Source organism: Hemicordylus capensis, chromosome 9 (genome assembly GCF_027244095.1).
Source record: "Hemicordylus capensis ecotype Gifberg chromosome 9, rHemCap1.1.pri, whole genome shotgun sequence".
Lineage (NCBI taxonomy): Eukaryota > Metazoa > Chordata > Lepidosauria > Squamata > Cordylidae > Hemicordylus > Hemicordylus capensis.
Genome location: NC_069665.1, coordinates 25,182,772 through 25,194,465, shown reverse-complemented (window position 1 = coordinate 25,194,465; position 11,694 = coordinate 25,182,772). Strand labels below are relative to the sequence as shown.

The window sequence follows — 11,694 nt, the reverse complement described above, 5'->3', positions numbered from 1 at the left end:
TTAAAGACAAAAAACAACTTTGTGAACTGGGCTTAGAAGTGCACTGACAAGCAGTGCAAATATAGGCTCATACAGCTGTGCATCCACAAATGTTCTTGCAGCAGCTTCAGGTATTTAATTCCTTCAAAATTACTTCAGTAATTACACTCATTTAATTTTCAGAATTTAACTGCATTGTGTGAAAACTAAAAGGAAGCATTTTAATGTACTGAGGCAAACATCATACGTTGTCAAAGAATATGTTTAATAAAAAATAATTAAACTTCCATTTGCTCTATAGAACATCATAGAAAGTAATTCAATAAATTACAAATGACTTTTTAAGACGCTTGTTCAACTACAGAAAGCAAATTCAGACTACACAGAACACAACTGGCAAATATTGCAAATGTCCAAAAGAAAAACAGGACTAAGACTTGGATCATGAAGCCTGGAACAAGGGATAGAAATACAAGGCGATAAGAGCTAAAGTTCTTTTAGTCACTACCAACATATACTTCTTCACCATCAGATATCCTTTGTACTGAAGTTTCAGTATTAAATTTCAATGAAGTCTCCTTACAATCCTTGACTTTATGCAGCCACACTTGCATATTTTTAGCTGACAGAACTAAATATTTCTCAATTTCCCAACTGATACTGATTAAAAACAAACCAATCATTACCTCATATTCAAATCTGTATCAGCTGTACATTATTTGATACTGTAAATTGCCTTATTACAGAGAAAAGATCACTAGAATGGTAAGCAAATTCACTTGACCATAATTAGGAAAATACTTTATTTCATAAATTTATTAAAAATTATGCTTAGGATTTTTTTTAGGGGAGGTGTGAAGGGATGTGGTGCAAAATGATGATATTGTTGAAATACTCCATTGACTAAGTCAACAACTGTGTTTGGAAAACTTTGGCTATATCATGGATACATACAAGATGAGATAAACAAAAGTGCTATATTACAAAGGGCAAAATATTAAATATGTGATGCATCCTTTCATGATGAAGAATTGCTACCTCTTTTATTGTGGCATGTTCTGACTATTGCTAAGACATTGTAGGATGGGCCAAAAAAATCAATACTATACTGGGGGGGGGGGGATACAGTAACCAGCACAATTGAAATGTTGCTTGTATAATTGTGTAATTACTGTACATTTAATACTGCTTTCTAGTCAAGGGGTTAATGATTTTGCATGTACAAACTTTTAAAATTGGTTAAGGTATTTGTAAAAAACACAGTCTTGTTTACTATACAAGCAAGCAACAGAAACATATCAAAATACAGATTTTGTTAATTATTCCCTTTTGAAAAGGTTTGTCATTGCCCATCACCGGGACTTTTAACCATTCCCTCCAACACTTGCCTATTCTTGGACAACACAAACTCACGCCTAATCTGTCAGTTCCACCATATGGTCATGAATCTGCAATTCTACCATTTCAGAGTAATAGCAGCTTCAGCAATACAAGGAATCATATCACATATCAAATATTAGATTGATTTTATACAGTAAGGGTTCTAAAGAGTTGTATTTAAACAGGTGCTTTTTAAGCACTGTTACTACCATGGTTTCAAGGAACAAATCTCTCTCATTGTTGAAAGTGCTTTTTAGTTATTGGGCAACTCAGCATTACTGTATTATAATTAACTGATGTTACCCTCAATCTTGATTTTGGGTAACATTTTTCTTTATAGTCAAATGCAAACCTGTAGAGAAATAAGAATTTATGATGTCTACATTTCCCCTTACCATTAACAACTGGTAACTACAGGAGGTTACATGACAAACAAAACACAAACAGAAATCCAGACAAAGCAAACAAGCCATTCTCACAAGGATCTAATCCTTATACATGAAGTATGCAGTGTTGAAAGTGGCACTTTATGAGAGTTAATTCAACTTGTGGATACAGCTCCTCGACAACATGAACGCCGTAGAAGGAGAGCAAGATTTTAAAATTAAACAAGTATCCATGGTGTCAAAATAAGACAGGAAAGGGATTTTTTGCATTTCAAAATTTCCCTTTACTTTTACAAGAGCGCAACTGATAATGGTAATTTCCCTTGCCAAATTAATGTACACAGGATGCCATTAAAAAGCAAAGCAGAATATGAAAACAAGTAGAGAAACCAATGTAAACTTCCTAAACTAACTCAGCTGAGGTAACAAGTAGCCAATTTAATTGGCTGACTGGGAATTTTTTTATTTATTTTAAACACACAGTTGTACCTGAATTGGAAACATCAGCAGTGCATCACAACACTAGAGCATTTTCATGTAATTAAAGCAATGGATGGTGATGTAGATTCTACAGCTTTCATGACATTCATTAGCTGCCCAAATTATTGCTGAGTTTTGATCTGTAAATTATACGTGTCAAGGAGGCTGTAAAACTATATTCAAATTAAATCAATAATGCGCTTAAAGAATTCTGTGTTCACTGCAAATATATTAAATATACAGCTCTTACAGAGCATTTTTTTTAAAATTAACGCTCCCCACCCCCCCAAAAAACACAAACTTATAATGCCTTTTGCTGTAATTCTTTTTACACAATTGTGTATGATAGTACATACAAGTTCAGAAACTTATGAACTTCAAGAAATATTACATGCAAAACGTCTTTGAAAGCAGTTTGCGCTTCTAAACAAATACTGAAATGTTCTGTCAGTAAATTATTGATGCACTCACTCAACACTGGGTTATTTACAACAAAATAAAGAATAAATTCAAAATCAGTTTATAATTTAAGTGCAGAGTCTGGGGTCAGTCTTCATCACTAGAATCTGAATCCTCAGACGAGGAAGACGTACTGTCTGATCCTGAGGAAGCATCAGCTTTCTCTGAACCCTCATCTGTGCTGTTTTCATTGCGAGAGCTAGGCTCTGTTCCCCCTTTGTCATCTTGATCCTGAAGCCTAGAATTTTCCTCCATTTCTTCTGTAGGCTTAGCTGAGCCTGTGCCATTATTTTCATTGTTCTGTACATCAAAAATATTAGATTGGGACAAAGCTGGGATATGGAGATTAAGGCCTGGAGTGAGAAGCATCCCTGGATAAAGTATATTGGACAACAGTAAGGGGTTAAGAGCTAAGGGACTGGCAGCTGCAGCAGCAGCAGCGGAGGATGTGGAAGGAGAACCCGACACAGAGTTTTCTCCCCCATTATGTGCATTTTGGCTCTCTGTCCTTTCTCTCTTTCCATCAGGCTCTCTAGAGTCATTTCCCTTTTTTTCCTCGGACAGAGATTCTGCAGACTTTGTTAGGAGTCCTCCCATTCCTAGCAAATTTGGTAATCCAGCCATTCCTGAAAGCAGCATGGGAAACACAGCAGCCATGTTTTTAGCCTCTCCAGTACTGTTCAGGCCAGCAGGCATTCCCATTAAACCTGCTGTCACTTGTAGCGACTGGAAGTTCTGCAGGTTCTGCTGTAAGGCCTGAAGAGTAGACAGATCCACTCCTGGGAGTAGCCCATTGGCTAGCAAAGGGTTGACTGGTACACTTGTAGTTGTTGCTGCGGCAGCTGCAGCTGCTGCTGTTGCCTTGGCAATTTCACTTTTAGGCCTCCTCCCTCTTCTGCTGACTTCTTCTCGCACAACAGGCCCGGTGAGAATACGGTCAAACATGCTTTCAGGAAGAAATCCCTGGGGAAGAAGGGAGAAGAGACACCTGTGTTAATCTTACTATTTAATGCAGCTACATTACTGTATTTTCGCGAATATAACCCACACGCAAGTATAACCTGCAGCTGATAGTTGGTTATGTAACAAAAACAAAACTAAACCCTTGTATTATCCTCACCTTCTGCATTATGAGTAGAGAGAGCAGCTGTCGTTTATGTAAAAACCTCTTGTATACCCCATATCCACTTAATTCCCTGCACACCACCCCGCTCCTGGAATGCAAAATCTTGTATATCCTGTGGGTTATATTTGCAAAAATATGGTACATCTCAAAAAGGTACTATGTAGGTAAACCAAGTTCATGAATATTTCAATCAACCATATATACAGTAATCTGCCAATAGCATACAAGAGTTGGGAGAGCAGTGAGCAAGCATGTCAGCCAGGAAATCCCTGGTTCAAGTCTCACCTCAAACAAACTCACTAGCTAGAAAAGTTCCTGTCCTCTCAAGTCTTAGCCCTCACTCCATACCCGTCAGACAAACTATACAGGGCTAATACAAGGTTCTTTTAAGGATTACTAAAATATGCATGTGGATGTTCCAAACCCATGAAGCATCTAAATGCTAAATATTATAATTTGTCAATTGGCTTTTGAAATGTATAGCGACAAGCAATTTGATTCTCAAAAAATAACCTTAGAAGAGATAATATCTTTGTTATGCAACCAAGCAAATGTGATCTTAAGATGCACAGATTTCCCTAGTTGCTTCCAAAGTTCTTAATACAGGGGTCTCACTCTTTAAAAACTAGTCTTCTTTCTTTGAAAAATGTCAAATTATTACACTGTCTTCTTCTCTATATAGATACTCACTGATTGTTTTACAACATCTGCCCATTCAGGAGCTACTCCATATTCAGAATTCTCTTTCAGGAATCTGCACAAATCTTTCAGTGGTGGAGCAAAAGCACCCCCTACCTTAAATGTAAAAATAAAATAAATAATTAATCATTTCAGATTATTACATGGTTTTGTGATCCAGATTTCAGTTTTGAGTCCTATCTTTACAAATAAAGTAAATCTGGTTTCAGTTTCTGGTGAAATAGGTTTCTGTGCAGGATGCCTAACCAGATGCTTGACCTGGAAAGAAAGTGAAATAATTACCTTTCTAGCATTCCTTCTGTTGATTAGTTGAACACGTTCTTCCCCAGTAAGGCTATTAATATCCAATTTATTAGGATTACGGCAACGATGCCTTTTTTGTTTCGGTCTCCCCTCATGAAGCTGCGTTTTCTGTTGTAAAAGATTTTAAAAAGATCAATAACTACCCAATAATGTGCTGTTAAAGCTTCTTACAAGATGAAAACACAAACTTCTAAGGCTACAAAGCCTATGAATACTTCAGGTTAAATGACACGTTATATACATAATTTGGCCCTGTATACTCTCCCTGCCTCAACTGCAGGGACCAGGAGGTGGGGTAGAAACAGGAGCTTGACTTGTTTCTTGTAGGTCCAAGAAACCAAGACATTGTAGGGGAGGGCTTTAACCTTTCTCCCCTGCTGCAGTCCCAATGTTATTTTTCCTGGAACAAAAATTCCCAGTTCTCAAAACTTCCTTCTTAGAGAAACAGCAGCCATGGGAGGCGTAATGCAGATCAAGCCCATGCTTGTGGGTGGGGAAGGGTTAACTCTCTTCTTATATCAGACTGCTATTCAAGTTTTAAAATCTAAATATGTGGGGCCAAACAAATTAATATAATTCGTTAATATGATGTGTTTTGGCCCTTAGCCTGTAACTAACTCCCACTGAATTTAGTGCAAATTACTTTACAGCAAACACACCTCGCATCATTCCTCACACAAAATTTTAAAGTTCCAAAGCAATATATGAATGTATGTTCAAAAATGTAATCATATATTCAGGCCACTGAGGTAGAAATGGACTTCAAATAAATTCAGCAAGGTGATAAGCCCAAACACAAAAGAATCTAGGCTAAGCTGCGTGTCAAGGCTATCCCTCCGTTTATCACAACCTAGCTGCTTGCACCTTGAAACGGAAACTTTGTGTGATTTAAAAGAGTAAATCACACAGAGTTGGCTTGTTGTATCCAAATATTGCAGCAGATGTAGAATGAAGCTCTAACTCATCAAATTACTTACAGGAATAAAAGCTCCTAAATCTTCAACATAGCCAGGATGTTCAGTAAGCCATTTCTCCAAATCTTTTCTTTTGGGGGCATCATCACCTGCAAGTCTCGTTCCATCTTTCAAGTTAATAACTGGAACTGGGCTTTCTGAATCACATAGGCCTTGGGATTGTGCATATGGAAGTACTGGGCCTATTCCTGGAGCAATCTGAGAGACATTAATGCCATGACAAACCTGTAGAAATGAATGGAAATTTTAAAGGAAAAGCAGATGATATAAATGCATCTTCATGTATCAACCCTGCCAAAAGGAAGATTTCGTTTGCAAAATATACAGATCTGATTAAAAAGATGCCGGTGGAGACAATGTCAGTCTTTTGCAGGATCAATGCCACAACAGCATTCGCAATATTGTACAATACTTGTGCTTAAGCAAGGAAGTAGACTTTTGTTTGGTCAAACTTAAGACAATAAAGCCCTCAAAACTGAAGACATTTACATCAAAATAACATCACCTACTTTTTGTTTGGATTCAAAATTACTTACGTGGTTAGGTACTTTATTTCTGTTTATAAACAGGATATCAACTCCTTCCACATTCTTTCTTCTTCCTCTCCTCTTTTTCACTACAGGCTGGTCATCAACTATTATTCCGTTCGCACTAGTGACTGACTGGCTGGAAGTTCCTAATCAAATGAACAATTCGATAAAGTTAGATTGCCAAGGATCTGCTCCTAATGAATATGTTTGGTTTAAAATGTAATAAGCAAACACTGACTGGCCTAACAATGCACACATATAGCAGGCGAAGGGCAATTTGGCATACATATACAAATGCCCCTACATCAATAGACTCCAGAGTCACTTCTTCCATGCTATTTATAGAACCAGTTCTCACTGTAGTGGCAAAATCTGTGTCTGGATTGTACCACTTCAGGCTGGGTGCTCACAGGACAATGCTCCACCATCCAAAACATTCCCTCTGTATACAAAGCTTGATGTCAGGGAGTAGGCTTGTGGCCTAGCCTTCACAGCAATATGCCAGTTTTCTATATGCAAGGTATTTCTATTATATAGAGAACCATTCCATCACGGTTCCAATAGGAGGTGGTGCAGACTAGACAAAGGTTAATCATCTCTGCGAGAACTAGGTGACAGAAAACCAACCAAAAATTGGAATGGCAAATTCAAAAATTATAGTACATACAATATTGATGTAGCAAGTCCTTTAGTACTGAACAGTCACTATCAAAAGTCTACAGTGCTTACCTGACTCTGGCAAAGACTTTGGAAAACTGGCAAGGCTAGTCTCTGAAGCATTCTGGAGTTCATGTAGTCTGGCAAGATACTGCTGCTGTCCTAATGTGACATCTTCATTTTCAAATGGCCGTTTCTGAGAAAGTCCCTGCTTCTGAAAAATTAATTTCAAACCACCTTCCTGTTAAACAAACGTGAAGGTTAGCAGATTTCTTTGGAAAGACAAAATTAAACTTAACTTAGGATGTCCATATGCAATTTTTTATCTACACCCTGAGATGCTATTCATTTAGTCAATTTCAGTAACAACTACATGTGAATATGTACTCTGAAAAATATATATGTATTTAGATAGAAAAATATGCAGACATCAAGTGTAAATATTAGGAGAGGGAAGAGTTCTTATTTATTAGTATGTGTTGCCATCTAGCTTCAGTGTAGAACCCTGAGGCATTCTCTAGGAATGGGAAGGATAGAATTATTCTGATAGTTTACCAAGGGCATTTAACAATGTAACGATTTGAACGTTCTTGTTTTCAGACATTCAGAGCTAACTCTGGGATGAAAATCGCTACACACTCTGTAGAATAACTATAGCACTAGAAACAGCACAAGAAAGGCCATTTGAGAAAGCATCTCACTGCCAAGGCTTCAAAAGATCAAGAAAAAAAACTAACTTGTTGGTGGATCCTGAAAAATGAGCCATTGAAAGGGGAAAAAAAAATGAAATGCCCTAAAGAAACTGCTTCAAAAATACCCACAAATATTTGTGCAAAGGAAGTAAGATTGAGAGCAGGCAGCCACTTGCAGGTAAAGCATGCCGCACACCGCAATCGCAATCAGGTCCTAGGGCAATAAAAATAAACATACGTCATTGATTTTCACTGTAAACTCCTTTTCCCGTACATGCTTCTTCACCTTTGACATCTGTGGTGACTGATCATTTTCTTCTTTAACATCTGCACTTGGGGGAGTTGGTACACTGGGCTCATTATAGTCTGCAGCGGCACCCGGGCTGTCTAGAAGCTTAGTGGTGTAGAAAGAAGCCACAGTATTGCTGTCATAACTTCTCCTCGTTGAAGGCCATCTACCTTTCAAGACTGTTTGACAAATACTATCCAGACGGTTAATCATAACACGATCCTAGAAGGAACAGAATGCAGCTTAGAAATATTGCACTTTCCTGTCTCAGAACTAAATGACTTGCAAAAGATACAATCAGAAAACAAGAAAAACATTCTGTTAATTTAGCAGGTTGAACAGAAGAGTTCAGTCCAATTATCACATGGCAACTATTGCCCTGTGATCTTGGGCATGCAGTTTAGTATTAGATCCATCTCGCCTTGTATTCTCAGTCGCATTTGAGACATGATTCCTGGTTGTGAAAAATAGCATGACCTCACCAGTTTAGGATTAAAAGGGAACTTCTATTCACCTACCACAGACCATCAGTATACTGGATAAATTAGAAAGACATGGATACCCGAAGAAACAGCACCAGACAATACTAGTAATGTTGCTGACATAAGAAATACAGGGGTTCTAGTTTTGAGGATACCATGGACAGCCAGGAAAACAAACAAATGGATCATAGAACAAATCAATCCAGAATTTTCCCTCGAGGCACAAATGGCCAGGCTCAAACTATCATACTTTGGACATATTATGTGAAAACCCAGCTCGCTTGAAGTTCATAATGCTGGGAAAAGTTGAAGGAAAGAGAAGAGGACAACCAGCAGCAACGTGGATTGATTTGCTTACAACAACAATGAATGCACCACTGAGAGACCTTAAAAGCCAAGTTGAAGACAGATCATCCTGTAGAGAATCTATCTATGTGGTCTCTAAGAGTTGACATTGACCTGATGGCACTTAATCAATCAATCAATCAATCTGATTGACTTTCTGAGGTTGAATAAAGTATAACACATTTCTACAGTTATTAACAGGCCAGCAAACTTCACTTAAAGATGCTGAAGTGCAACTCTTCTTCCAAGTCAGAACAATAAGTGACTGAAGCTCAACATTATACAACACCAGATTTAAAAGTAGGAAGAATGTGTGCCAACATATTCAGTAATTTGGTAAAGAAACAGATCTAGATCCCTATGCACAAGGCATTACTAACTTACCTTTGGCCAGTAGGAAGCAGCCAACATATATCCACCTTGGAAGAGGCAGTTGGAATTTGGTGTTCCATTATTCATTTGGAAACTGTCCTGGGTTTCATCCTGCACAGTGCTTAGGGAAGCAACGCTCTCTTCATCATACGATTTCAAGTGAGGAGTTCCTTCTCCTGAAGGAAACAATTGCTGGTAACTGGAGTTTAAAACCTACATTACTGTATATATAGGTGGTTCCTGCAACATAGTGGCTTAATATCTACAAACTTGTAACCAGAGAAGATTGGGATTGTTTGCATAGAGAAACCATATATTATATGAACCAGCATTTAGAATGAAAGTTTTTTTTAAAAAAAATTCTTCTTCTTGTGCACAGGCTAAGTACCGGCTTTGCTTTATGTAAATTTAAGTAGACAAGTCACAGATCATCGACGCACAAATAAAACTGTGAAATCTTAATCAGAAACCTCAATACAAAATTCTAAGTCTAGATGAAGACTTCTTCTATCATTAGTTACGCAACAGTGGAGGAGCTACACATTACATGCATGCCACTGGAGGTTTGAATCATATATATAGTATCACAAATAAGACAACCTGATGACAAGAGAGATCATGATAGGACAACTGAGAATGAGACATCAGAACCATGGCATGTAATCTGCTCTCAAGAGACTCTCTTTCTCCACTTGCTCTGGGAGGCTGGACTGCTGCAGACTGCTGCAACTGTAATTCCAGAATGATCCTCAAGTGCAATTCTGCTCAAACGGCCAGATCATCATAGCGTGAGCAATGACTGCCAGGTCTTCATCAGAAAGCATCACCAACTAGATATAGAGTGCTGAACAAAAGTCGTAGCCACTGACAACATAATATACCAAGCATACAGCAACAGGTTCACATAAGTACTCCAAAAGCATAAACCTAAGCAAGCAGAGGAGACAGAGCTTTATCACGGATGGATTGCTTCAATACAGTGATATATTACATCATTCTTTCTATATTTCAGTCACACTTTCACTTTTCATAGTTATCAGAAAGAGTTCAGGATTTCTGCAGTTTCTGTTTGCAACTGCAACATTATACATCACTTCCAACAGCCCACCCTTCCCCATGACTCAATATCAAGAATCTCTTAAGGGAAAAGTGGCTTATATCAACCTTAAGTCAGCAGAAGTTTAAAATCAGTACTCCACCCGCCCCATTCTTATTCTTTTCAACATTAAACAGCTGAACAATTTTATGCATTTACCTCTCTTTTGTGCCTCCTCTTCATCACTGTCACTCTCTTCAGATGAAGAGGATGAGGATGAAGACGATGATGATGAAGAAGATGAAGAGGATGATGAGGCTGAAGAACAAGATGAAGAGGATGAAGAACTGGATCCTGATCTGGAGCGTGAACAAGAAGAGGAAGAGGAAGAAGAGGATGATGATGATCTGGAAGAACAGGATGATCTGTCTGAATCGGAGTCTGAATCAGAGCTAGATTCTGATCCTCTCTTGCTTGCTCTTTGTTTTTTAGAAGCAGCATTAGGAGTTAAGGGCTCTGTTCTTGCTGCAACCATACGCCTGTCACTGTCTGCCTTCGCAATAGGTTTGTGATCTGCAGCATGTGATGGTGTGCCATTCTTTGGGCTCAGAGGTTCAGTCTTTACTCCTATCTGAATATCCTCAGTAGACATAGACTCCTCTCCTGAAGAATGAGGTTCTTCTTTATGGTTTTCATTCTTAACTTTTGTATCTTCAAGAGTGCTCCCTTTAACATCTAGCAGCCTTGTCTGAGGTGTGAGCGGAGATGCAGACAAGGCCATCTGATACTGATGCAAAAGTGGAGTAGAAGTCCTCGAAAATGCTACTTTGTTCTGACTGTAGTTCCTCTGGGCTGACATAAATGAAAGCTCGGGATCACGAAGGATGTGGTAGTCCGTTCTGCTAACTCCATGTTTTGCAGCTCCAATCAGTAAACCCCAATCATGAGTCCCACACTCCCACCAGACAGGCAGGTCTGGATTTGGCTGACAAAGTTTTAATCGTTCAAATAGCTGTGGATGACGGACAGCTTGTTCTCGGACCTTCCTGAGAAGTTCAATGCGATACAAGGTTCGAGATGCACGTTCTTCTGTAATTGGCTGGATGAAAATGTTTGGATCCACAAGTTCTACATGGGAAACACGTACAAGCATCAGCACCTCTCAGAACAGGAATTTGTAAGCTATGTTAGAAACACAGCAAAAATACTAATGCCAAATTTTGCTCTCTAACATTTTTTCTAACTTCTCATTTCATTCCATTCATTCTTTTATTACATATTTAATATGTATATAAATTTTTCATTTCAGTATGACAACACTTTGGGGTAAACACAGTTTTACTTAGAACAAAAAGCAGACAAAAAAAGGAAAAAGGGGAGGTCTGGACAAGGGAAAGGCAGGGAGTTGGTGGTAACTGCCAAGCTGAAGCATTAAGTGATATTACCAACCAATAATTTCTTATTTAAAAATGCCCCTGTGAAGTAGAAATGGTTTTTTTAAAAGG

At 38.3% G+C, this 11,694-nt stretch overlaps 1 protein-coding gene across 15 annotated transcripts in view; it reads right to left on the bottom strand.

Annotated features, from left to right (window-relative positions):
• Positions 1-225: 225 nt before the first annotated feature.
• Positions 226-11,694, bottom strand: part of CHD9 (chromodomain helicase DNA binding protein 9) — an 81,800-nt gene continuing 70,331 nt past the window's right edge. For 9 of the 15 annotated variants that reach the window (XM_053270787.1, XM_053270786.1, XM_053270799.1 and 6 more), the window contains 9 exons: positions 10,409-11,317; positions 9,166-9,329; positions 7,904-8,176; positions 7,046-7,214; positions 6,323-6,462; positions 5,790-6,011; positions 4,792-4,920; positions 4,501-4,605; positions 226-3,647 (listed from right to left, as the gene is read on the bottom strand). In XM_053270787.1, coding sequence (XP_053126762.1) covers positions 2,772-3,647; positions 4,501-4,605; positions 4,792-4,920; positions 5,790-6,011; positions 6,323-6,462; positions 7,046-7,214; positions 7,904-8,176; positions 9,166-9,329; positions 10,409-11,317 — 2,987 coding nt within the window. In that variant the 3' untranslated portion in view covers positions 226-2,771. The remainder of the gene's footprint in view (positions 3,648-4,500; positions 4,606-4,791; positions 4,921-5,789; positions 6,012-6,322; positions 6,463-7,045; positions 7,215-7,903; positions 8,177-9,165; positions 9,330-10,408; positions 11,318-11,694) is intronic. The other 6 variants (XM_053270794.1, XM_053270798.1, XM_053270792.1 and 3 more) reach the window with 5 other exon arrangements.